Below are 25,477 nucleotides of genomic sequence, written 5' to 3' on the forward strand. Positions count from 1 at the left end.
GCCCCATCCGCTCCTCCTTTCTGCTAGCGGAGACACAGGAAAGGAATTCTTTTGCATCCTCCGGTTCACCCCACCATCATTCATTTCTCAGAGCGAACTTTCCCTGCCACGCTGCCTCTATTAGGCCCTCATGTCACTAACCACTGTTAGAAGTCCCTATCTCACGACCCGACATATTGCAGATTTGTGTAGTGTCACCCCCACTGGAACGTGAGCTATAGGCAGTAGGAGGCTGTTTGGGGGCTAGAACGTGGCTGACCCAGTGTGAGTGATTAAAAAAAAAAAAAGTGTTGAATAAATGAGTGAATGAGTGGACAGAATCCATGCCTCTTAACTACTGGGCAGTGTTGGGTTGATGACAAGGCTATGGGCCTGGAATCAGACATTCTCAGGTTTGAATTTTGGCTCCATCCCTTCCTACCTGTGATCTTGGCACAATGGCTGGCTCTCTCTGAGCCTCAGGCTTCCTCCCGGAAACGGAGGTAATAATTGCTTCTTTTGTTACCTTGAGGTCTTAAGGCGGTGTTCCGTGTTAACTATTATTATGTTTATTACATGGTAACTTGTCATAAGGCCTGGGAAAGAACCTGTTTGAGGTAATGAATGATTCCAAGTGTGAGATAGGGAATCAGACAAAGCCAGGGCCACTGCTGTGTGACTTTGGCAAGTGACTTCACCTCTCTGAACCTCAGCTTCTCTAAAATGGGAATAAATAATATCCACCTCAGGGGGGTCTTGAGAGTTCAATTAAGAATGTTTCCCAGGTGTTTTCTTAGCACAGGCTGTCAGGTGGTGGACTCCTTAGCTTTATTAGGATAATTTCTTTCTTTCTGTTTATTTCTTCAGTATTTCACGTTCCTCCCTCCCTCCCTCTCTCCCTTCTTTCCTTTTTTGAAGCCTGGGTGATTTTGTTTGTTTTTATTTTTTCTTAATGTTTATTTAATTTTGAGAGAGAGAGAGAGAGAGAGAGAGAGAGCAGGGAAGGGGCAGAGAGAGTGGGAGGCACAGAATCTGAAGCAGGCTCCAGCTCCACGCTGTCAGCACAGAGCCCCATGCGGGGCTCGAACTCACAAACCACAGCATCATGACCTGAGCTGAAGTCGGACACTCGACTGACTGAGCCACCCAGGCGCCCCAGAGGCCTGGGTAATTTTGTAAAACCTAAAAAATTTTTTAAAATTATAGTGTCGCTGTAACATATATAAAGTGTTAAACATTAAGTTATAGCTCAGTTAAATCTGTATAGAGTAAATACATTAATGAAAACACCCATATAAATATGTTAAAAAATGAGAGTATTGCCCGCAACCCAAAAACCTTATTCACGCTTACTTTTAGTCATTCCTTTCCAAAGGTAACCACTTTTTTTTAAATTTTTTTTTAACGTTTATTTATTTTTGAGACAGAGAAAGACAGAGCATGAACAGGGGAGGAGAAGAGAGAGAGGGAGACACAGACTCTGAAGCAGGCTCCAGGCTCCGAGCTGTCAGCACGGAGCCCGATGCGGGGCTCGAACTCACAGACTGTGAGATCATGACCTGAGCAGAAGTCGGAAGCTCAACCGACTGAGCCACCCAGGTGCCCCAGGGATGTAATTGATTTTTAAAAAATGTTTATTTATTTTCAAGAGAGAAAGCCCAAGTGGGGGAGGCACGGAAAGAGAGGGGGACAGAGGATCCAAAGTAAGCTCTGAGCTGACTCCGAGATGACACCAGAGAGCCCAATGTGGGGCTGGAACCGTGAGATCATGACCTGAGTAGAAGTCAGGTGCCCAACCAACTGAGCCACTCAGGCGCCCCTATTATTATTTTTAAGTAGGCTCAACGCCCAGCGTGGAGCGCAACACAGGGCCTGAACTCACGACCTTGAGATCAAGACCTGAGCTGAGATCAAGAGTCAGACGCCTAACTGGCTGAGCTACCCACGTGCCCCCAAACTAGTTAATTCTTAAATTAAAATGTGAATATTGTAAAAATTGTACTCTTTGGCTCGCATTGTCTTCCTTTAGAAAGGATTTGATTTCCTTCTATCGTGCAGACAGAGTACGTATGGATAGATCACCGGGATCCAGATGAGGCGGACGTGTTTTCGGTTTGCCGTTCCTGCTGGCATGCGGGCTCTCCTGTCTCTCCTAGGAAGGCTGGAGGTGTTTACTAGGTCCCTTCTCCTTAGCAGGTCCTCAATTCCCATCCTTGTTTCCCTATTACTACGAGGCTGCCGATGTCTCTTCTTGGCTCTTTAGTGCTTTGGAAGCAACTTTCTCCTTGAATTCTTGGTTTCTGCTTGATTTCTTTCGTTTTCTCTTTTTTTGAGTTTGTTTACTTATGTATTTCTGTATTTATTTATTTTTAAGCCATCTCTACACCCAACGTGGAGCTCGAACTCACCACCCTGAGATCATGAGTGACAAGCTCGCTCTTCTGACTGAGCCGGCCAGGCGCCCCAGCTTCATTGCAACTTCATTTCTTGGTGTTCTCCCAGCATGGTCACAACCTAGGGGGTGGCAAATGCCTGAAGGGGATACCGCGTGCAGACTGTCAGGCTCATCTCATCACATTTCTCTCGGAGATCGTGATTCTTTCTTTCTTTCTTTTTTTTTTACATTTATTTTTTGCGAGGTGGTGGGAGGGGCAGAGAGAGGGAGACAGAGGATCCAAGCAGGGCCCGATCGATCGACTGGGGGCTCCAACTCACCAAGTGCGAGATCATGACCTGAGCGGAAATCAAGAGTAGGCCACTTGACCTACTGAGCCACCCGGGTGCCCCTGAGACCTTGATTCTTTAACTTCTGGCTGTGTTGGTGGCTCTCTGATGCCTCCATCAGTTGTTTTTATTTCATTGCATTCAGCTTTTAGAGCTGAATTTTGGTGAGAGTTGACCACCAGCCACTCCATCCATATTGATGCTTTTTTTTTTTTTTTTTTGGAATAATCAAAAATTTAAATTTTCAGGAGCGTGCCTACCTGGCTCAGTCAGTAGAGTGAGTATGCAACTCTTTTTAAGTTTATTTTTGAAAGAGAGAGCATGGGGGTGGGGCAGAGAGAGGGGGACAGAGGATCTGAAGCAGGCTCAGCGCTGACAGCAGAGAGACTAATGTGGGGTTTGAATTTACGAACCATGAGAGCACGACCTGAGCTGAAGTCGGACACTTAACCTACTGAGCCACCCAGGCGCCCCATAGAATATGAAACTCTTGATCTCAGCATTGTGAGTTGGAGCCCCACACTGGGTGTAGAGATTATTAAAAATAAATGAATGGAACCTGGGTGGCTCAGTTGGTTAAGCATCCGACTGCAGCTCAGGCCATGATCTCTTGGTTTGTGAGTTCAAGCCCTGTGTGGGGCTCTGTGCTGTCAGCACAGAGCCTGCTTGGATCTTCTGTCCCCCTCTCTGCCCTCCCCTGCTTGTGTGCATGTGTGCTCTCTGTCTCAAAAATAAACATGGGGTGGGGGTGCTGGGTGGCTCAGCTGGTTAAGCATCCGACTCTTGGTTTCGGCTCAGGTCACAATCTCACAAAACCTGTTGGGGGTTTTCCCTCCCCCTCTCTCTCTGCCCATATCCCACTCGGTCTCTCTCTCAAAAATATACTTAAAACAAATAAACATAAAAAACTAAAAATCTTTGGGGCGCCTGGGTGGCGCAGTCGGTTAAGCGTCCGACTTCAGCCAGGTCACGATCTCGCGGTCCGTGAGTTCGAGCCCCGCGTCAGGCTCTGGGCTGATGGCTCGGAGCCTGGAGCCTGTTTCCGATTCTGTGTCTCCCTCTCTCTCTGTCCCTCCCCCGTTCATGCTCTGTCTCTCTCTGTCCCAAAAATAAATAAAAAAAAAAAGTTGAAAAAAAAAATTAAAAAAAAAACAAACTAAAAATCTTTAAGGAAACCTCTCAATTTTCAAAAGAAAGTTCACTTTTATTTATGCCCATGTGTTTCTAGGCTCCTGAATGTGCTGGGTCTTTCTGTGGGGTGATCTGACTCTGAGCCTGGGCTTCAAGGGAGAAAGTTCCTCATGTCCGCATCCCTTGCAGGACTCAGCTCCAGGAAGACCCTGATGTGCCTTCTAGATGAGGGAGAGGTCTTGAGGGAGGGTTCTTGGAGGGAATAGATGTTGGGGCAAAATGGACAGGGTCTGTGAACTTCCAGGTTTGGCTGAGGCATCAGGTCTGGCCGGCAGAGATGGAGTCTGAGGTGTTGGCACAGACGGACAGGCAGAGGGACAAAGGGAGAGACAAACAGAGCAAGTCGAAGATGAAGTCAGCATGTAAGTCGAGAGTCAGGGAATGAAAAGATCAAAACGAGAGCGTGAAAACGGGCAGGTGTGGATGTTAACAGAGAGGGGGCTGGAGGTGACAGGATCCGGACCTGTGGTAGGAGAATCCTAGTCCCCAAAGATGGCCATCTTCTCCACTTCCTGGATCCTGGGAAGTGTGCTGTCCTGGTGGGCCCGATCCAATCCTGTGAGCCCGTAAAGGCAGAGAGAACTGTCTCCCGCTGGAAGAGGAGGAGAAGGCAGAAGGAAGATGGGGCAGAAGGGAGAGTCCGAAAGATTCTGGATCTGAGGTGTAGGGTACACACACAAGGACCGGAGAGAGGCTTCTAGGAGCTGAGGATGGGTGGCCCCAGGTCACAACCAGTGAGGAAGCAGGGTCCTTGGGACAACCCCAAGACTCGATTGTGCAACAATCCTCCCCTGTTGGGAACAGGAGGGCAGGCAGGGCAGACAGGTGACAAGGTCAGCGACTGAGGGGATGATGGATGGGGATGGAGGGGACAGAGCTGCTCAGTGAGCAGACAGACAACGCCGGGGAGTGAGAAAACTGAGCCCAGCGACCTTGGCGAGAGCCTGTGGCACAGCCGGCTGTCACTTTCCAGGCTAGGATTGGGGGGAGGGGGCTTGCCATGACCCAGTCGGCTGAGGCCTGGGGACAGATCCTGAAAGGAGAAAGTGCTGCTAGATGTAAGAACTTTATTTCCATATGGAGCTTGGGGTGGGGTCTGGTGGGGGGGGGTACATGAAGGTGTTCTCCAGCTCCCTCCCCACCCCTATAGCTGCTGGGAGGGCCTGAGGATGTACAGGAAGTGGGTCTTGCGGGCGGGCAGCTTTGAGTGGGAGGATCCCTGGGTCCCCTCTCTGAGGCTGTCCTCGTGGGTCCCCTCGCGGAGCCCGTCCCGGATGGCCTGCAAGCGGTGTCGCTTCTCGCTGAGCCAGCGGCCGCCCTCCTGAACATCCTGGTGGGATCTCCTGCGTGGCAGCTTCATGATCCAGAAGGCAACTCGGGGATGGGGTTCGGGGCGGAAGGTGTCGATGGCTTTAGGGACAGGCACCAGGGCCTCCTTCTCCTCTATCTTGGGCACCTGGGGAGGAGGAACAAGGAGACCTATTAAACTCCAAATGACAACCCCAGGATGCTGAGTTCCCAGCTGGCACATTCAACCCATTTTGCCCACCTCCAGGGCGCTTTGGGAGTTTAAAGCTCATTTTGTGCTTTACAAAAGCACTGGGTTTACAAGTGCTTTTGCGTTAAAAATACTGAGATTTATAGACTACTCTGGGATTGAAAGCACATTTTAGAGGTTTCGAAAGCATTTTAGGATTAAACCTACTCTTAACGTTTAGAAAGCAGTTGGAAATGTACAAATCACTTTGGGATTAAAAGCTCTTGGTTTTACTAAAGAATGACTGCAGTTGCAACGTGTGATCTTTTTTTTTTTTTTTCAAGTTTGTTTATTTTGAGAGAGAGAGAGCACGCAGAGTAGGGGCAGAGAGTTGGGGGGAGAGAGAATCCCAAGCAGGCTCTACATCGTCAGTGCAGAGCCTGATGCAGGGCTTGAACTCACGAATCGTGAGATCATGACCTGAGCTGAAACCAACAATCAGATGCTTAACCGATGACGGAGCCACCCACACGCCCCACAACGTGTGATCCTTGATTGAATCCTGCATCAAAAATCAAATCGGGGGTGGGGGATGGGCTAAATGGGTGATGGCACTAAAGGAGGGCACTCATTGGGATGGGCACGGGGTGTTATATGTGTGTAAGTGATGAATCACTAAATTCTATCCCTGAAATCATTATGACACTATATGTTAACTAACTTGGATTTAAATGAAAACAAAAATCACATCAGTTCTTATGGACAGCTTTCGGTCAACTGGGGACATTTGAATATGGACTGAATGTCTGCTTGGTCCTTGCTACTCAAAGCGTGGGCAGTGGACCAGCGGCCTCAGTAACATTGGGAGTTTGGTAGACCTACAGTTTAGCAAATTAGATGTCCAGACCTACTGAATCAGAGTCTGCATTTTTCTGAGAGGTCCTGCAGGAGATTGTTATGGGTTGACTTGTGTCTCCACTTCCCCACCTCCATTTGTGTGTTGAAGTCCTAACCCCCAGGACCTCAGAATGTGATCTTACTTGGAAACAGGGTCATTGCAGATATCATTAGTTAAGACGAAGGTCATTAGGATGGGCCCTCACCTAATATGCCTGGTATCCTTATGCAAAGGGAACTTTGGACATAGGGAGTGTACTCAGGGAGAAGGCCATGTGAAAATGAAGACGGGCAGAGAAGGGATGCTTTCTACATTTCAAGGAATGCCAAAAAGTTTCAGCAGACCACCCCGGAAACTAGAGGAGAGGCATGGAACAGATTCTTCCTCGCAGCCTCGGAAAGAACCAACCCTGATGAACACCTTGATCTTGAACTTGTAGCCTCCGGAACTGGGAAACAATAAACTTCTGTTGTTTAAGCCACCCAATCAGTGGTACTTTATTATGGCAGCCTGAGCAAACGAATGCAGGGACAATAGTGTGATTATCGGTGTTAAATTTCTTGGGTGTACAAATGGTACTGTGATATGGGGTGCCTGGGTGGCTTAGTGGATTAAGCGCCAGACTCTTGATTTCGTCTCGGGTCGTGATTTCACAGTTTGTGAGAATGAGACCACACACACACACACACACACACACACACACACACACAAGCACTTTGTGGTTAGAATCGCCCTTAGCAGTTTACAAAGGTGAGAGACGCAAAGCATTAGGGATTCCTAAAGCACTTTGGAACGAAAAATCACATTTTGAAGTTTATGAGAGTGAGATTTCCCAAGGCCTTTGGGGTAGATTAAAAAATACTTGGAGGTTTGCAGAGTACTTTAGATAAAAGCACCCTTTGAGGTTTACAAGGGTGAAGATTAAAAGCACTTGGAATTAAAAGCCCTTCTGGGTTTACAAACTTTTCTGGGGCTTGCTATGTGAGTGGGGACATACTCTGGGGTTGTAAACCTCATTTCTGAGAGCTGGTTTGTCCATTTGACAGATGACAAAACTGAGGCCCGGAGAAAAGAAGTGCTGAACGGTCAGAGTGGGAATATCCACTCATCTTCTCCCAAACGACAGAAAATGTTCGAGCTTGGACACATTGTCCAGGGCAGGTCCTAACCTTCCAGTCACTCTCCAAATTCCCCTCTCCCGGCTCAATGGACGCCACCACCTGCTCGGAGATCAGCACCTCTCCAGTTTTGTTGTCTGTCACCTGTGAGGACAGGAGGAGAGAGTGAGAGCAAAACCACTTTCTTCCTCTGCCTTCCCCCCCACAGATACTGCAGCATGAGAGATCATGGGAGGACTCCAGGAGGGACTTCCCAGCATAGGCACCTTGTCGATCTGGAGGTGGCTAGAGAGAGTGTTGTTCCCCAGCCGGTGCTCCTGGTTCTCTTCTTGGTGGTAATTCCTGGGGAGGCCCCGGAAGTCCATGGGGGCAGAGAAGAATCTGTCCATGCCCCGCAGAAAGTCATCCTGGGTGGGGGGGGAACCATTGTTCTGTTGGACCCCAAGGCTCCCCAGTAAATCTGAAGCCCTGCCAGCATGCTGTTGAGGCCTTGCCCCATGTACCTCCCATCTCCTTCTCTCTCTGTCTTCTGACCCTTAGGGCCTAACCGGGTCACCTTCTGCCCCATTCCCCATCTGGCCTGTCTCTATTCTGTCCCATTACCTTCCTATTCATGCTCCCCCCTCCCCGCTCGGTCCTACAGTCTCTATGGCCCCATCCCCTTCTCCTTCCGAGTCTCCAGTCTCTGTCGCTCCAGTCTTTTGTCTCTGTCCCATCTCCCTCTCTGCTTGATTTCCTCTCTCTCTTCCTATCCCTCAGTCTGCCTGTCGCTCTCTATTCATCTCTCTTTCCCTTTGATTCCCTCTCTTCCTGTCTGTCCTTTGGCCTGGCAGCAACCCGTCTTCCATTCTACCAGTCTCTCTCTCCGAACCCCTTCCATCCCTCAGTCTCCATCCTCCCCACCCCCCTTCCCTCTTCTCTTCTTTTTACTTCTTGCTCCCAACCCTCGTCATTGCTCACTTTGAGGAACAGCCGGGTGAAGCCTTGGATTAGGCTCTGGAGGCCCAGAATACCCGAGGAGCTCTCCTGGGCATCAGCATCGCGGATCGGTGCTGCAGCGGAGGGGGGCACCAAGGCAGAGGGGAGCAGCAGCAGCAGGACCAGAGTCCACATTGTGGGGCGGGCAGGGAGGCTGTGGCAGCGGTAGGGGTCAGAGGCCCCGCCCTCCACGAGCCCCCGCCCTCTAGCAGTCACACCCCCTCTACCCAATACCCCTTTCCCGTCCGAGCCTCAGTCAATTCCCCACATCTCCCCGCTCCCCTGTCCACCCACCCTACCCCCTCCATCGCGTCGGGCCCTCCCCCTCCTCCCGGGCCCGGCTCTTCTGGCCTTACACACGGTTCTCAGTCCTTTGCTTCACCCACATTCATACCCAGATCTCATTCCTCACCTTCTCCCACGCCCTGCCCCTTCTTTTGGGCCTCGCCTTTATGCTAGACCACAGCCCGGTCACCGGACTCCCAGACCCCGGCCGTCCGTCCACGGACTGTTAAATCCGAATAGTTTTGGTCTCGAGCCCAGGCGGGATTACCTGGAGCGTTGGATGAGCTCCGCGAGCCTTAGCCTCGCTCCTACTATCTGGCCACGCCCCCATCCGCTGACCTCACCCGCGAGCCAGGCCTGCTACTGGGTGGTCACGCCCTTAAGGGCAGAGCCACGACTCTATTTGTTAGCCACACCCCCACCGTCAGACCACGCCCCTGTCGGTTGACCTGGGCCCTCAAGATCCTGTGTGGCCTGTGTTCTCAAATTTTGGCCCTCTCGCCCCGCTCCAATCTCAGATGGCCACGCCCCTTGACTTAGAGCCATGCCCCCACACCTGGGCCATTCGTCTGTGCCCCAGATCTTGCCGCCAGCCCCCTCAGTTCCATTCTTAGGCTGCCAAATGCGTGAAAAGCCCGAGACCGAGCAGTCATTCTGGTTCACCCACTCCTTAGTTTTGCATTTATCTCTGAGTTTCTCCGTGTTCTTTCTCATCTTCTCCAAGATTTGAAACGATTACTGCCCTCCACAGAGTGCAGTGCAAGGGACGCTGAACTGGGGTCCTCTTCCGTTCCGCTGAAAAGCCCCGACCTCTCTGGAAACCCAAATCCAGTCCTATGTTCTACCTTCCAAGGAGCCCAGAATTCAGGCTCCCTGAATTCTTTTGTGTTCTTATCACTTCCACGTCCCCAACACACAAATACACTGGAGGGTGGTAGCCAAAAGTCCAGGCCCCCAGACTCCTCCTCCCTCACACCCAGGTTTCTTGGCCCCCGTCAACCTCCTCTCCGAGACCTAGGAGTCCGGACCCCCCATCCGTCACCTCTCCCAGGGATGCAAGCATCTGAAGCCTGAAGTTCCCACCGGGCCCAAGCTAGACTTCACCTCTCCTTTGCCAAAGCAAAAATCCTCCTGCGAACTGTCACCGTCGGATCCCTCTTCCCTGTGTCCGGCGCCCGGGCCCGCCCCCCCCCCTCCGGTCCCTCCCACTTTTCCCAAACAAAGCTCCCGGGCAACTTTCTCCCTCGCAGCGCCCCGCCCGCCCGCGGCTCCCCAGCCCCAGGCCGGGAGGTAGGAAGGCTCCGGCGGGAGTCGGGGATCCAGCTTTGGGGTGTGTGAGTTGGGGTGGGAAGCTACGGGTTATGAGTTGAGGTGTTTGTGGGACCGTCTCAGGATTGCTTGCCGCCCTCTTTTTGCCCGGGGCCCCGAGTTTGCGCTTGTGACCGAGCCTTAGTGAGGTGTTGGAACTTTCGTCGGAGTTGGGGTGTCCGGTGATGGGTCTGAGTCTGGGATTGCGCGCTCGGGAGTGGGTGAGGGCCGGGGACTTTGGCGGGTGTGTCTGGGGGGGTGTGAGTGTACGCGGCGATGTGGTTTTGAAGTGAGAAAGGACCCCGTGCGTGTTTCTGACCGAATTGGTTTCCGTGTGTCATTTGCGGGCGCCTGGTCCTCCTAATGGAGAAAGGAGGCCCCCGGGGTGGCATAGGGCGGGCTACAGTGCTTTCTGGATCTTCAGTCTTGCCTCTTCCGAAGTTTAGGGCCTGGGGCGGGAAATTAGTGGGGACCTTTCTTACCCGGCTCCTCCGTCCCTTTGTCTGGCCACATGGGGGAGAGCTGGGCTGGGATTTTGGCCTACGGGGGTCCTGAACGCCTCAGCGCCACTGGGCTCGGCCTGGGGTCTTTGTCTCGGCCTGGGCTTCAGGGTCCGAGGGAGGAGGGGGATGGGAGCCCGGACTCTGGGGTCCTGGGAAAACTGTGGAAGACGTGGAGCCGCCTGGGAGGCGGGATCTGACTGTATTGGAAAAAGTTTTTCCCTGTTCCTGGCCTCCGGAAAGTCACTGGGAACTTGCGTTGGATCCGAGCCCAAGGCGCAGGGGGAGGGGAGGGAAGGGGCGGGGCCGGGGGCCAGAGGGGAGGCGCCCTCGCCGGCCAGCCCCTCCCCTGATGGGGGTTGTGGGAAACTGGGGGAGGGGACGCCGGGGCCCTTTGTTCTGGCTCTCCTGATGGCAGGGCGCCCCTGCCCCCCAGTTTGTGGTTCTGTGGGTCTTTCCTGGTCTCGGCTTGAGTCTCTGCCCTGAGTCTCTGTCTCGCCTCTCTCTGGGTCTCTGTCCCCTCCTCTCTGGGTCTGCCCTCCTCTTTCTCTGGGTCTCTATCTGCTCTCTCTCTTGAGTGTCTCCCCCCCACCCCCACCCCCCCACTGGATCTCTGTTTCCCCCTCTCTGGGACTCTGTCTCATGCTCTCTGGGTCTCTGTCCCTCTCACTGGATCTCTGTTCCCCTCTCTGGACACCCCCCCCCCCCCAATCTTACTATGGCCTAGGCCCCTCCTTCTTTTCTAGCAGCTGCTGTCCACATCCTAGCACCTGTTCTTGGGATGGGACTGAGAAGATCTCATCCACACCCTGGTTCCCTGCAGCTAGACCCCGACTCCTGTCTTCTTGAAACCAGTAATCCTTACCCAAAGGTTCGGCCCTCATGGGCCCTAGGCCCTACTCTGGGGTCTTCAAGACTTCGCCACAACCCAGGCTCCCCTGGAAACACAGAGGACACTCTCACCCTCACCCTAAGCTTCCCCAGAAATCCAGCCCCTTTCTGCAGGACGTAGGGATCCCGGCTCCCAGCTTCCTTCAGACCCAGAAATCCAGGCCCCCAGCCCTCGCCTCCCTCAGACCCAGCAATCTGAACTCCCAGCCCTCCCAGCCCTGAAGGCTCTCTGGGGTGGTTGGGGAACCTTGCTGAGCTCTGTGTTCCTCCAGGCCCAGATGGGGGAACCCCGGGCTGGGGCCCCCCTGGACGATGGCAGTGGCTGGACAGGAAGTGAGGAAGGAAGTGAGGAGGGCACCGGCGGCAGCGAGGGGGCTGGGGGAGATGGGGGCCCAGACGCAGAAGGTGTGTGGAGTCCAGACATCGAGCAGAGCTTCCAGGAGGCCCTGGCGATCTACCCACCATGTGGCCGGCGGAAAATCATCCTGTCTGATGAAGGCAAGATGTATGGTGAGTCCACCCCTCTCTTTTGTCTTTGGCCCCCACTGATTAATACAGATCACGACCAACATGTCTGGAGCCTTAAATGGCGTTAAGGTCCAAGCACATTGTATGCTCACAGGGACTCAGGCAGGAGCCGGCGTCGCTGTTTGCACAAAGGAGGAAACTGAGGCACAGAAAGGTTCAGTGATTTGCCGAAGGTCACAGAACCAGTAGGCGGTGAAGCTGGGATTTGAGCCCGGGCGGGTCTGGCTCCAAAGCCTGAGGCGGTAACGCCTCTTCCACACGGCGGTCCCAGCTGGCCGCCATTGCTTCTGTCCCCTTCCCTGGTGTCCTGTTTGTTGGGAAGTCCCGCGAAGGTCTAACTCTGTTCCATCTTTGACTCTTCAGGTCGGAATGAACTGATTGCCCGCTACATCAAGCTGAGAACAGGGAAGACCCGAACCCGCAAACAGGTCTCAGGACTGACTTGTGGGCTTCTCTCTGGGGCGGGCTTGTCTTCTTGGGGCCATCCTACCATGGGTGGGTTCAGGTTCCAGAAGGATCTGGTTCGTGTGCTTTTGTCTGTCTTGGCTGGCACCTCTGTTAGTTTGCTGTACTGTGCCTATTTTGGTATGGATTTCTTCCCAGTGTGTTAGAGAGGGAGCTGGACCGAAAGAGCCAAAGACCGGATTTGCTGGGTCTGGGGAAGATGAGTAGGGTTAATGAGAAGAGACTAGCCTCTGTGGACACATCTGTGTCAGCAAAGCACTTGCGACAGCTACCATGTTCTGTGTGTTTGTGATCTTTCATGTTCTGGTAGCTCCGGGGGGCACCCGGAGGGTGGGAAGGGAGAGGGCATGCAAGAGGCAAGTGGCGGTGGCCTGAATCCCTTCTTTGTCACTCCCCGCAGGTCTCTAGCCACATCCAGGTTCTGGCTCGAAGGAAATCAAGGGAAATCCAGTCCAAGCTCAAGGTATAGACTAAGGCAGACACCCAGAGCAAAGGGGACTGAGACCCTGAGAGAGGGGGACAGAAACCCAGAGAGAGGGGGACAGAGACCAAGGGAGAGGGGGCAGAGACCCAGAGAATGGGGGACAGAGGATCAGAAAGAGGGGACCCAAAGAGACCCAAAGAGAAAGAGGGACAGAGGTTCAGAGAGAGGGAGACAGAGACCCAGAGAGAGAGGTCAACAGAAATCCAGAGAAAGGGGGACAGAGAGACCCAGAGTGGGTAACAGAGAACCAGAGATGGGGACAGAGTCACACAGAGAGGTAGACAGATTGAGGAAGTAGAGATCCAGGGTGGGGGGTTCGTGGCCCAGCCAGGGGGGGTGGATAGAAGTCCTGGGTGGGGAAGAGATTCGTAGAGAGAGGGGAACAGAGATTTAGCTGAGGGCAGGCAAGAAGGATAGGGTGTCAGGCCTCTCCTCTGGCTACTGCAATCTTCCCCCTCCCTCTCCTCTCCTCCTGATGGTCCCCCCTTCCCATCTTGTGCTATGAGAACCTCCTCTTCGTCTCTTTCTGGTTCATCTTCCCATTTTTTTGGTCCCTGGCTGGCCTGCCTATTGTTTCCGTGTCGAGAAATCTTCACTTTGTTTGGAGATATTCACATCCCTTTTCTTCATTCTCTGGATTTCCGCTTCCCTCTTGGCCTGAGACCCTCATGTTCTCCTCCTCTGGGTGTGAGGGGTTTGGTTTTGTTTTATTTTGTTTGCGCCTCTTCCTTTGGATTTGGGGACCACCACTTCCTGTTCCTTTTTTTTTGTACCCAGAAGCCTCCCTCTCCTTTCTCTCCAGGTCTAAAAAAAAAATCTTCACTTCTGGTCTTTTCTGGACCTCGCTGTCCTGTCTCTATCCTGTCCAAGCTAGGGAATGTTCGCTGCCTATTCCCTCGGGGTCTGAAATGCTCATTTCCTGTTGCCTGCATATCCGGAAACCTTGACTTCCGGCTCTTTCTTGACCTAGAAACCCTCATGCTGTGTACTGTCTTATATTCTGGGTATAGGAGCCCCTTTCCCCCTCAAGGCCTGGCCCTCTCTCCTTCCTGTTCCATATTCATCCTTGCTCCCCCTTCCTCCCATTTTTCAGCTCAGGGTGGGGGAGCTATAGGGATTGAGAGGGCAGGAAGGTGAGAACTCAGGCCTCACTTCCTAAGTCATGTTTTCTTTCCTCCTTTGGCACCCTCCCCCACCCCCACGGGCAGGCATTGAATGTGGTAAGTGCCCCTGCCCATCCTACCCCTCCGCTCCTTTCCCCCAGACATTCCTGAGGGGGCCAGGAGGGGCAGAGGGCTGTAGGAAGAAGGATTTGTGCCCTCCCCCAATCGCCTTGACTCCCCAACTCTGCCTCTCCCCTCGCTTGCCCTTCCCTGGCGTTGACCTACCCCTGCTGTGCCGACTGGGACTCCCCGTTAATGCGGACCCCCAACTTCTCCTCCAGGACCAGGTTTCCAAGGACAAGGCTTTCCAGACAATGGCCACCATGTCCTCAGCCCAGCTCATCTCAGCACCTTCCCTGCAGGCCAAACTGGGTCCTGCTGGTCCTCAGGTGGCTTAGGGATTGTGGGAGGGGTGGGGCTGCGGTTTCAAAAGGGGACTGACTGACTGACCCCCTTCTTTTGTCTCTTTTTCAGGCCTCTGAGCTTTTCCAATTTTGGTCAGGGGGCTCTGGGTCCCCCTGGAATGTTCCAGAGTGAGTACTTTCTGTTCTGGGTCAGCATCCCCCAGGCCTGTTTCCTCCACACAGACCTTCCTTACCCCACCTTCCAGCTCCCAACTCCTTTGTGAGCACGGATTCTGCAGCTAGCTATCTGGATTTGAATCCCAGAGAGGAGGCTGTGTGATGGTCTGGAGAATAGGATGAGGCCTGAGCTGGCACAGCGAAGGGGGACAGGACAGAGAGAGTCAGGAGGAGGGGTGGGGCTGGGGCCTCATGGGCTGGGAGCCAAGGGGCAGAGGAAAGGACCGTGCCTGGGGTCTTGCTGGTGACTGGGGTTGGTGGCACGGTCCGGAGATATGTGTCCCGGGGCAGGGGCAGGTTTGGGGAAGAAAGGAGCTCAGTGTGGGACTGGATGAATGTGTGAGGCCAGGAAGATGTCCACGGGGATAATGGCATCCCAGTGAGATTGTCTGGACCCCAGAGGCTCATGGGTAGGCTTGTTCCCATCCCACAGAGGTGTTCTTGGGCCTGAGGGGAGAGCAGGAGTCTTCTCTCAGAGTCGAAAGGAAGAAAATAGGTCCCCAAAGTACATGGGAATGTCTATTTTAGCCCTGAGAGAGCCCTAAGGGTGACGGAATGTGTTTCCAGCCTAGCAGAATAGAAACAGGCCCCAGAGACTCATGGGAAGTGCAGTTTTCAGCCCAGAGAGGAGCCAGTGGATCGAAGCTGGGTGTTGGTAGGGCATTGTGGCCTCAGGACAGTGACGAGTGGCGTTGAGGGTGTTGCCAGAGCGAGTGAAGTGCCATGCTGTGGCATCTGGGCTCCACGGAGAGAAGAAAGTTCCCTGGGGGGGGGGGGGGTGCTGGGACGCTGGAAAAGATCAGGACAGGTCCCCTTGGCTGAAGGAACTGCAGGTTTGCAGGAAGGAGGCTGAGCTGGAAGGAGGGGTGGGTCGGCACTGGGGTCCCACTGTTAGGGGAGCTAATAGTCAACGGGGAGACAAATGTTAACGAACTCATCACCTGCCTAAACACAGAATCGAAGAGTATGTGATATGGTGCGGAGGACTGCAACAGGTTCTGGGTTGAGGAAGAGAGTTCTGGGGGTTTCTCTGAGGAGATAACGTTGAAGGCAGGCAGAGTAGGACTTAACCAGGTGAAGAAGGGGGGTTGGGAATATTTTAGGCAGTGAAAACAGCATGTGCAAGATCCTGAGGTCTGGTGAGTTCCAGGAAATGAGAGAAGGTATTAAGCCACCGGCCAGTCCGATGTTTATTGAGCACCTGTTAAGTGCCTGGTCCTCCGTTTAGATTGGGACGCAGCATTACATAAGTGAGACAGAATCCCTGCCTTCATGGAGCTGACGTGTTTGGAGAGGGGAGGAGACCGACAGTAAACTCATAAATAAGCATTCATGCGAAAGGAATAAGTGCAGGAAGTAAAGCAGGGTGTATGTGCTCTATTTAGACAGGTGTCAAGAAGGGCCACTCTGAAGGGGTGGCGTGTGGCCAGCAGCCCTGATGACAAGAGATGAAGTCAGTGGGTAGGGTACTAGGGTTGAGATTTTAGAATTGGGATGATGAGTACTGGGCCAAGGGCCCTGGGAGTCGAGATCTGAAGGTCCCTGGAGTTTGTGTCTTTCTGATTCTGGTCTTTTGACTTTTTAAATTATTTATTTATTAAAAAAATTTTTTTTAAATGTTTATTTTTGAGAGAGAGAGAGAGAGAGAGACAGGAGAGAGAGACAGCGGTGGGCGGGGGAGGGGCAGAGAGCGAGGGAGACACAGAATCCGAAGCAGGCTCCAGGCTCTGAGCTGTCAGCACAGAGCCTGACGCCGGGCTTGAACTCATGAACCGTGAGATCATGACCTGAAGTCAGACACTCAACCTACTGAGCCACCCAGGTGCCCCTGGACTTTTAAAAAAAATTTAATAATTTTTATTTTTTTTTAAGTGTTTATGTATTTGTTTTTGAGAGAGTGTGTGTACTTGAGAGCGAGTGGGGGAGGGGCAGAGAGAGAGAGGGAGAGAATCTCAAGTTGTCAGTGGAGAGCTGGATGCGGGGCTCGATTTCACGGCTGTGAGATTACAATCTGAGTTGAAATCAAGAGTCAGACGCTTAGCCGACTGAGTCCCTATTTTTATTATTTTTTCAAGATTTTATTTTTAAGTGATCTCTACACCCAATGTGGGGCTCGAACCCACAACCCCGAGATCAAGAATTGTATGCTCTGCTGACTGAGCCCGCCAGGTGCTGCTAGTCTTTTTGACTCGTGACCTCTTACTGACCTTTGACCCCAAGTGTAGTCTCCATGACCTCTGACCTTTCAACCTCACCATCATCTTCTCAGCTACCCACAGGTAATAGGTTTCTAGAGCTGTTCTGTCAGATACTACAGTCACTAGCCACAGCCTGTTATTGAATCTTCAGTTAATTAAAGTTAAATTAAATGAAAAAAGTCAGTCCCTCAGGCACTCTAGCCACATTCGTGCTCAGTAGTCATGAGTCATGTGCTCAGCAGCAACGTGTGCCTGGGAGCTACCATATTGGACAGGGCAGATGTAGAGCATGTCCGTCATTGTGGAAAGTTCTATCGGACAGCACTCCTTTAGATTTTGTGGCGCGGCTTCCTCACCCCAGACTTTGGACTAACGTCCCATCTCCTGACCGTTGGTCGTTTTCTCCTACCCTCCTGACCCTCACCCTCCTCTTTCTCCACATTTCCCATTTCTTCATGTGTGTTTATTTTTGAGAGCGAGAGAGAGAGCGAGAGTGGGGAAGGGGCATGAGAGAGGGAGACACAGAATCTGAGGCAGACTCCAGGCTCTCGGGGGCTGTGAGGATTCAGTGAACTCTCTCTCTCTCTCTTTTTTTTTTTAATGTTTGTTTGTTTTTGAGAGAGAGAGAGAGAGAGCTTGAGTGAGCTGGGGAGGGGCAGAGAGAGGGAGGCAGAGGATCTGAAGTGGGCTCTGAGCTGACAGAAGAGAGCCTGATGTGGGGCTCGAATCCACGGGCCGCGAGATCATGGCCGGAGCTGAAGTCAGAGGCTTAACCGACCGAGCCACCCAGGGGCCCCGATTCAGTGAACTCTTGCCCATAACATGCTACTATAGGGTCTGGCTTTTGGTGTCCCCGAGTAAACATTAGCCTGTATAGTTACCATATTTCTACCTTGCTGACCCCCAGCTTCCTTTCTCCCTCAGTGTGAAGCCATTCTCACAGACGCCGTTCTCGTTGTCACTGACCCCCCCATCTACTGACCTCCCAGGTAAGAGTCTGCTCTCCACCTTCCTTGTCTCCCCGCTCTCCTCAATCCCGGCTGCCTTTCCTTCCCCTTCCATTAATCAGGAAACGCATTTCTGTATAGGTCCAGGTCTGAGGAAAGCTGAGTGATAGAATTTGTAGTGGTTAATATCGTGGCCTCTGAATCCGGAGACGCTGGGTTTGTGTTCTGCCACTTGCTACCTAAAGGACGTTGAGGAGGTGTATTAGTCAAGATTCTTCCAGCTGCAAGTGGCAGACACTCAAATCAAGCTCGATGACACAAAGAAAAAGAAAAAAAAAAAGAGTTTGTTGGCCTAGGTAACTGATATTTCAGGAGTTGTGGCTTCAGGCATGGCTGGATCCAGGGGCTCAAGTGGTAGTGTCAGATTTGCTTGGTTCTGCTTTCCCCTGTGGTGTGTGGTGGCTTCATTGCCAGGCAGGCTCTGCCCACCTGGCAAGAAAGACGGCTTCTGGAAGTCCATGAGGCTTTGGTCCTAAGAACTCACACTGGTGAAAGAGAACTCTCAGGTTCCACAGATTCATCAATTCGAAATGCTTTTGGCTGCAAGTAACAGAATGCCCAAGTTAATAGTGCCTTAAGTAATAAAGGCTTTAATGATTTCACCTAACAAGGAGTCTGGAGGTGGGGTGCTCCTGTGCTGGCTCAGCAGCTCAGCAATATCAGACCTGGCATCTCTAGAGGTCCTTTGGCCTCTTATTGTCCCAAGATGGCTGTTGTGATTCCAGGCATCATGTCTCAAGCGGCACTTGACCAGGGCCAAAAGCTTTCTCCTCCCCAAGTTCTGTCTTTTTCATTCAGGAAGAAACTCCTTCTCAGAAGCCCCTCAGCAGATTTCCCCTAACGTCTCATTGGCCAGGACTGTGTCACATGGCCATCTCTAGTTGCAAGGGAGGCTGGGAAAGTGAGTATGTAGCTTTTTTAGCTTCTAAGCGGAGGCAGGCAAGAGAGAAGAATGCTTGATGTATTTAATACATGTTAGCAATTTTTGTTGTGCTTTTGTTTTCTCTTTCTCTAGGGTACGAGCCCCCCCAAGCCCTCTCGCCCCCTGCCCTGCCCCCACCTGCCCCGTCACCCCCAGCCTGGCAGGCTCGGGCCCTGGGCACTGCCCGATTGCAGCTGGTAGAGTTCTCAGCCTTTGTGGAACCGCCGGATGCAGTCGACTCTGTGAGTGCAATTTTAGAATAGTCGCTGGCGGGGGGTGGGGGGGTGGGGGTCGGAATGCAGAGAGTTATAGGGAGGGAAAGCATAACGCGGTGGTTCTCAAACTTTAGCAGGTATCAGAATAACATGGAGGGCTTGTGGAAACACAGACTGCTGGGCTCCACCTTCAAATTCTGATGCGGTAGAGTCTGGTGTGGGGCTTGAGAATTTGCATTTCTAACCCTCTCCCAGACATTTGTTGATGCTGCTGGTCTGGAGACCACACTTTGAGAACCACTAGCGTGGAGGGACTGGATGGTCATGGGGTCATGGTTAGGTTGCTCAGAGAAACTCCCCAGGCCGTTGCGTGTTCACTCGGGAAACATTTTTGAGTGCCTACTGTGTGCCAGGCTTTGTGGGGGACCCTGGGAACCTGGAAAGGCAGGTCTTGTTTCTAGGCCTGAGCTTTTCCTGGCCTAGGATGGAGACAGATGCCATATTAGTCAGGGTGGGCTGACTGTTAGAAGAAATAACCCTAAACCTTCAGGGAATGAACATCCTAGAAGTTTCTCTCTCCTGTAACATTTCCATGTAGGTGTCCAGTAGGAGGCTTCCACACAGCGATTTCGGGAAATTCCAGGCTCCTTCCATTTTGTGGTTCTGACATTTTCTAGGGCTTCAGAATCTGCTGCTGGATTCCCTGCATCTGGCCAGCAGATGGTGGAAGGGAGAGACTCAAGAATTGTGCAGGAGGTTTTATGGATCTGGTTTGGAAGTGGCAACTAGCAGGTTCTGCTCGCATCCCATTGGCCAGAATTTAGTCATGCGGCCACACCTAACTGCAAAGGAGTCTGGGAAGTGTAGTTTTGCAGTGTGAAAAGGAACAGGGGTTTGTGAACACATAGTAGTCTCTGCTACAGCCAAATAAACACCAATTGCTGGGTATGGTGGTCCTCTAAAACCCAAGTTAGATCAGGTTGAAACCCTCCCATCTCACTTGGAGCAAAGGCTAAAGTCCTCTCAGTTGCCCACAGGGCTGTGCACAATCTGACCCCCATTCCTGCTCTGTCCTCGCCTCCTGCCCTCATACCCTTGCCCACTCTGCTCTAGCCACACTGGCTTCCATGCTCTTTCTCAAACACACCGGGCCCACTCCTGCCTCAGGACCTTTGCATCTGCTATTCTTGCCACCTGGAATATGTTTTCCTCAGATAGTTCCCACATTCTCCCTCCATTCACTCAGGCCTTTGCTTGTCTTCTCAGATTGGCTTTCCCAGACCACTTCATGGAAAATACCAGCTGCCATCACTCTTGACCCTCTTACTGTGATTTTTGGGAATTTTTTTCAAAGAAGTTGTCACTCTCTGAGATTTATATTATCTGTGGGTCGAGTTTTAAATTTTTCTTTCTTTCTCTTAAGCTGTTTTTTTAAAGAGTTTATTTTGAAGTAATCTCTACACCCAACGTGAGGCTCAAACTTATAACCCCAAGAGTCACATGCTCTACCGACTGAGCCAGCCAGGGACCCCTAAAATTTTCCGTCTTTGCCAGCGGACTCCATGAGGCCAGAAATTTTGCCTGGTAGCTCTAGGGGCCAGAATAGTGTGCCCACACAGTAGGTCTCTCAGGAGATGTCTGTTGAATATTGAATATGTGCTGGGATAGGGGAGGCTCAAGTCTTTGTGGGTGTACAAAGGAGTCATTCTGCCTGGGAAGTTAGTGAAGGCTTCCTTGAGATGACAACAGTTCAGTTGGGCTTTGAGGATTACATGGGAGTATACCACGTGCAGAACTTTATGTTCCAGAAAGAGCATGAAGTTCGCAGGAAAACAAATAATTGAATATGGTGGGGGCTGGTGAGGCTGCCGATAGGTGGGCAGGTGCTGGTTCTGGAGGACCTGGCATTGCCAAGCTAAGGGACCCAGACTTTCTCCTGAGTGTGATGGGGAACCATAGAAAAGAGAGGTCCCATCTGATTGCTCAAGCGAGGCTTTCAGGAAGAGGTAGATTTGCATAGGCTTGGGCCTTAGAAGATGGAGGGAGGACTTGTATTGAAAGAGAAGATGGGGGAAGGTAGGAGAATTTCAGAATACGGATAAGAAGTGATAAGAATGGAGAGATGGGGAGTCTTGATCTGGGCTGTGTGGATTCTATCCATCCATGCATCCATCTTTCCATCCATTGACTGAACATTTGTGAGCATCTATTTGTGAGAGCCGCCAGGTTGGGCGGTGTGGGCTTTGTCCTGGGTGCTCTGGGGAGCCACGGAAGGGTTGTGAGCAGGGGAGGTCCAGGGCTCTGGGAGTCTGTAAGGGATGACCTGGAGAGTAGAGATCGGAGGCTGGGAGGCCAGGGAGGAGGCTGGGGTGAGAGTGGGAGAGGACAGGGCAGTGGGGATGGAGAGCAGGGGACAGGGCTTGGGGACTGAAATATTGGGGGGCAGAAGGGAATGGTGACAGTTCTGGGGAGTCAGGCCCAGCATCTGGGTGGACGGTGTGAAACAGCTAGTGGGTTGCTGGGGGTACAGTATGGGATGGGCTTGAGCAAGTGAGCATCTGTCACTCCTCATTCATGGCCGACCCTTCTCAGTACCAGAGGCACCTGTTTGTACACATCAGCCAGCACTGCCCCAGCCCTGGAGCGCCCCCCCTCGAGAGTGTGGACGTCCGGCAGATCTATGACAAATTCCCTGAGAAAAAGGGTGGCCTGCGGGAGCTGTACGATCGCGGGCCCCCTCACGCCTTCTTCTTGGTCAAGTTCTGGGTGAGTTCTGCCACCAAAAGAAAAGCGCTCACAAATCACGTGGCCTCTGGCTCTGAGGGAGACAAGCTCAGGCCTTACCAGTCCTCATGGCTCACAGTGTCAGCCCCCTTGTAACAAGGAACACAGAGGAATTTTATCCCCAGGCCAGGAATGGATAGGACCCGTGCAGGCGTAGGGAGAGGACTTGGACCTCCCCGGGTCCCACTAGACTTTGCCACAACCAGTGGTGTGACTGATGTGGACTTAGGGATTGGCTTGCAACCTTCCAGACTTCCCTGCACCCCACCTGACCACGTGAAGCCTTGTTGCTAAGGAATGGTTCCCGTCCCTTAGCAAATAAGAGTCATGGAATTTGGTCTCTAAACAGAGGACAGACCCTAGCAGACCCTGTTGTTAGAGAATGGTCTTGAGGAAGTGACTGATGGAACTGGAAGGGGCTTTGTGAAGGCATTTATTTATTTAACAGTCATTTATTGAGCACTTACTATATATAGGCCCTATGCCAAGTGCTATGTATGTAATCATGAATAAGAGGGTCCATCTTGGGTCTTTCTTAGGCCCACCTGGTTTGGTGTTCACTCTAATGGCTGATGTTATAGGGGCCCAATAAACATCGTGGATGTTCAGGGGGTGTTAACTCTTGTTAACCAGAGCTGTGGCATGATCTAGTCTCCTAGAAGGAAGCCTGCCGAGGGCTTGAAGTTCATGAGCTTTGCATGATTATAAAGTGTTCTAGTGTGTAGTGGCCCAAGGCGGCTCTGGGGATGTGCTGCCGAGGTCTTAGATGTGTTAGGACTTGAGACAGGCCTTATCAGGTCCCAGATCAGGAGAACGATCCCTAGGAAGCCCAGCAGGGGTTGCAGGGGTGCAGCTGGGAAGGCTGGGAATAGCCATTGTCAGGGTGATGGATGGAGTCAGGGCCCTGAGGAGAGGACTAAACCACCTCAGAGAGTGACCTGGTCAGGTCAGCAGCTGAGGTTAGGAAGAGGAAGAGGTGTGCTTCCCAAAAAGGTGCCCAAGGAACTCAGGCCACTGGTGTGATGAGGTTTTAGGCTTCGTTGGGCCCTACTTGGCCTAATTAATGGACTGTCTGCCGCCTTAGCTGAGGATTGGCTGAAAGGGCCTGGGAGAGTGTTCTGGAAAGGAGTCTGGCTTCCCCAGGCCCCTTTGCTAGGGAGTAGCCACTTGCCTTAGCACCCAGGGCCACGAAGTAACTCCCTCTGTGAGGGAGTCTCTGGTTGCTAGGGAGTAGCTGGCTCCATAGTAACCAGAGGTTTGGAAGGGGCTAACCTCTTGAGTTGGGGGCTCCAAGAGAAGAAAGTTGAATTCCAGGGCTCCTTTGTTGGGGGTGGAGTTACTGGAGAGAGAGTTATTGGACCATTTTAGGAAGCCAGACTTCTCCCATACTGATGAAAGGGTGGGTGTGTTCCAGAAACAGGCTCATGGAGAAGCAGGGACCTTGAATGCTAAGGAAGAGAGGTGGGCAAATGCAGGGCTATGGGGGGCAACCAGGCCACGGGGCAGAGTTCCCACTTTAGAGGCGTCCCCACCATTTACAGGGAACTTCCTCTCCAACTCACCTGTGCCTCCCTCCCCATCCCCCAGGCGGACCTGAACTGGGGCCCTAGTGGCGAAGAGGTAGGGGCCGGCGGCAGCAGTGGTGGTTTCTATGGAGTGAGCAGCCAGTACGAGAGCCTGGAGCACATGACCCTCACCTGTTCCTCCAAGGTCTGCTCCTTTGGCAAGCAGGTGGTGGAGAAGGTGGAGGTGAGGCTGGAGGGATAGAATTCCGGGCGGGTGAGCACCCAGCCGCCTGGCACTTTGGGGGTGCAATAGCTCACGCACTTGAGTGTCTGTGTGGTGGGGTGGGGGTGGGGGTGGGGGAGTGTTTTATCCTCTTTGGGGACTTAATGCACGGGCTGGGAGCTAATACTGAAATCCAAAGTTGCATGTAGGGGTTACTTTGAAGGCTCAAAGGTTACATGTGGTACAGAGATTTATAGTTGCTAAGATTCAGAAGGTTCTTAGGGATATGGAGGAATCTGCAGGGCAAGGAGGCTCAGGGGCCACACTTAGGGATTGCTGAGGACCTGAGGGGTCTTGAACTCAGAGGTCATATAGAGTCCGGAGACCTGGTGGACAGGTCTTTGGAGGATGTGAGGGTATCTGAGGGCCTGGAGGTTAGTGCAGTTCAGAGGTCATTGAGGCTTCAGAGCACAGTTTTGAGCGGCTGGAGGGGTCCCTGGTTTGCAGGCTCAGTGATCCCAAGTTGGATACCTGAGGGTTCGGGTCCCATCTCGGGTCACCACGGATGGAGCAATGGGAAAATGACCGCGGTGGGGAGCGGGCATGGCATCGGAGGGGCACAGAGTGGGGCTCAGTTCCTGGGGTGACCTCTGTGTCTCTCAGTCACCGTCCTCCCTACTCTGCGCCCCCATCCTGGTTCAGACGGAGCGTGCCCAGCTGGAGGACGGGAGGTTTGTGTACCGCCTGCTGCGCTCACCCATGTGTGAGTACCTGGTGAATTTCTTGCACAAACTTCGGCAGCTGCCCGAGCGCTATATGATGAACAGCGTCCTGGAGAACTTCACCATCCTCCAGGTGACGCACTGGGGCTGGGCCGGAGCCGGGGCGCTGATGTGGTGGGGAGTGCCCACGACAGACCCTCAGCCTGGGGACCCTGACACAGGGGGATCCCTCCTCATGGGAGAAACTGACCTCGAGGACATCCCGTGGTGGATCCTCAGGTTAAGGGACCTCCTCCATAGGGAACTTAACCTTAGCTCAGGGAACATGATCCGGTGGGACTCCTTTACCTCTGATATGCCATCTCATGTGAGTCCCCTCACTGCCAACAATCGAATGAAGAAACTGACATGTCAGGCATCCCTTCTCCCTACTCCCTAGGGAATGTGATAAGGTGGGGACCTCTTCCCTGGGTATCCCATGGCACCTTGGGGAGGGCACAGGGGTCCCCACTCTCCCTCTTTGTTTTGTTTTTGTTTTTTGCATAAACCCTTTCTCTTGGCCTCCTTGGCAGGTGGTAACAAACCGAGACACCCAGGAGCTGCTGCTCTGCACCGCCTACGTCTTTGAGGTCTCCACCAGCGAGCGGGGGGCCCAGCACCACATTTACCGTCTGGTCAGGGACTGAAAGGGGACCCCAAAAGTGGCTCATGCCCGGAATACCCTCCAAAAGTGGCTCGTGCCCGGAATACCCTCCTTCCAGGAAGGACCCCCAGCTTTCTTCATGCTTATTTGGGGAGGGGGCGCTGATCCCTGTTAGAGGGGACCTTACAAAGCTGGGTGGCAAAAGCTGGAAGGTTGGATGCTGATATTGGGACTTCACAGTGGTGTCTGAAAGGACAGATCGCTCCAGAGCATGGGGACTGGGGACAGGAGTGAGACAACCCTGAGGTATAGCACTGGTTTCTCAGTCTCTTAACAGGTGCCCTCCCCCAACTTGGTTCTGGATGTTTTGGGGGGGGGGGGGGCTTTGATATGGTTTGTCCCTCTGTCTTTCAGCACACCCCCGTCTCCCTTTCCCAACCTGCCTCTCCTTACCACCCTCACCCTGTGACCTTAAGATCAAGATCGAATATTGAAGGTTAACCCTTTCTGTGCCGGAGCAGAGCCAGGTGGGCCCTGGAAATATTTTTTTTAATATAACAAGAGATATTTATAAGTGGGTATTAGGGTTGTGACTTTTTCTCAGCTGGGCAAGCAGTGGGGTGAGTCTTTTCATCTCATCCTCTCTTCTAAATGAGACGTGGGCTATGCTGTGTTGCCTCCCCTCACC

General features: G+C 52.6%; 2 protein-coding genes across 9 annotated transcripts; one reads left to right on the forward strand and one right to left on the reverse strand.

Moving 5' to 3' along the window:
* Positions 1 to 4,944: 4,944 nt before the first annotated feature.
* On the reverse strand, positions 4,945 to 9,835 carry DKKL1 (dickkopf like acrosomal protein 1). 3 transcript variants are annotated; one of them, XM_015539189.2, is made up of 5 exons: positions 9,755 to 9,835; positions 8,348 to 8,519; positions 7,654 to 7,794; positions 7,439 to 7,531; positions 4,945 to 5,350 (listed from the first exon to the last, which is right to left on the reverse strand). In XM_015539189.2, the coding sequence occupies exons 2-5, from the start codon at positions 8,498 to 8,500 to the stop codon at positions 5,039 to 5,041; spliced, it is 699 nt and encodes a 232-aa protein (XP_015394675.2). In that variant the 5' UTR covers positions 8,501 to 8,519; positions 9,755 to 9,835; the 3' UTR covers positions 4,945 to 5,038. The 3 variants fall into 3 exon arrangements, with proteins under 3 accessions (XP_015394675.2, XP_042826049.1, XP_007074224.2); XM_042970115.1 differs by lacking the exon at positions 9,755 to 9,835 and adding an exon at positions 8,919 to 9,001; XM_007074162.3 differs by lacking the exon at positions 9,755 to 9,835 and adding an exon at positions 8,778 to 8,912.
* A 73-nt stretch (positions 9,836 to 9,908) lies between these two features.
* TEAD2 (TEA domain transcription factor 2) lies at positions 9,909 to 25,345 on the forward strand. 6 transcript variants are annotated; one of them, XR_006211785.1, is made up of 14 exons: positions 11,186 to 11,329; positions 11,622 to 11,859; positions 12,241 to 12,305; positions 12,743 to 12,805; positions 14,035 to 14,046; positions 14,271 to 14,378; positions 14,464 to 14,522; positions 17,693 to 17,757; positions 18,791 to 18,939; positions 21,505 to 21,678; positions 23,284 to 23,445; positions 24,127 to 24,279; positions 24,719 to 25,095; positions 25,204 to 25,345. XR_006211785.1 is itself a non-coding variant. In XM_042968855.1 (13 exons), exons 2-13 carry the CDS (start codon positions 11,628 to 11,630, stop codon positions 24,830 to 24,832), a joined length of 1,356 nt encoding a protein of 451 aa, XP_042824789.1. In that variant the 5' UTR covers positions 9,909 to 9,940; positions 11,622 to 11,627; the 3' UTR covers positions 24,833 to 25,345. The 6 variants fall into 6 exon arrangements, 5 of the variants coding, with proteins under 5 accessions (XP_042824789.1, XP_042824790.1, XP_042824788.1 ...); XM_042968855.1 differs by lacking the exon at positions 11,186 to 11,329 and adding an exon at positions 9,909 to 9,940 and having other exon boundaries at positions 24,719 to 25,345; XM_042968856.1 differs by lacking the exon at positions 11,186 to 11,329 and adding an exon at positions 9,914 to 9,980 and having other exon boundaries at positions 24,719 to 25,345.
* Positions 25,346 to 25,477: the final 132 nt, after the last annotated feature.

This window comes from Panthera tigris, chromosome E2 (genome assembly GCF_018350195.1).
Source record: "Panthera tigris isolate Pti1 chromosome E2, P.tigris_Pti1_mat1.1, whole genome shotgun sequence".
In the NCBI taxonomy this organism is placed as follows: Eukaryota; Metazoa; Chordata; class Mammalia; order Carnivora; family Felidae; genus Panthera; species Panthera tigris.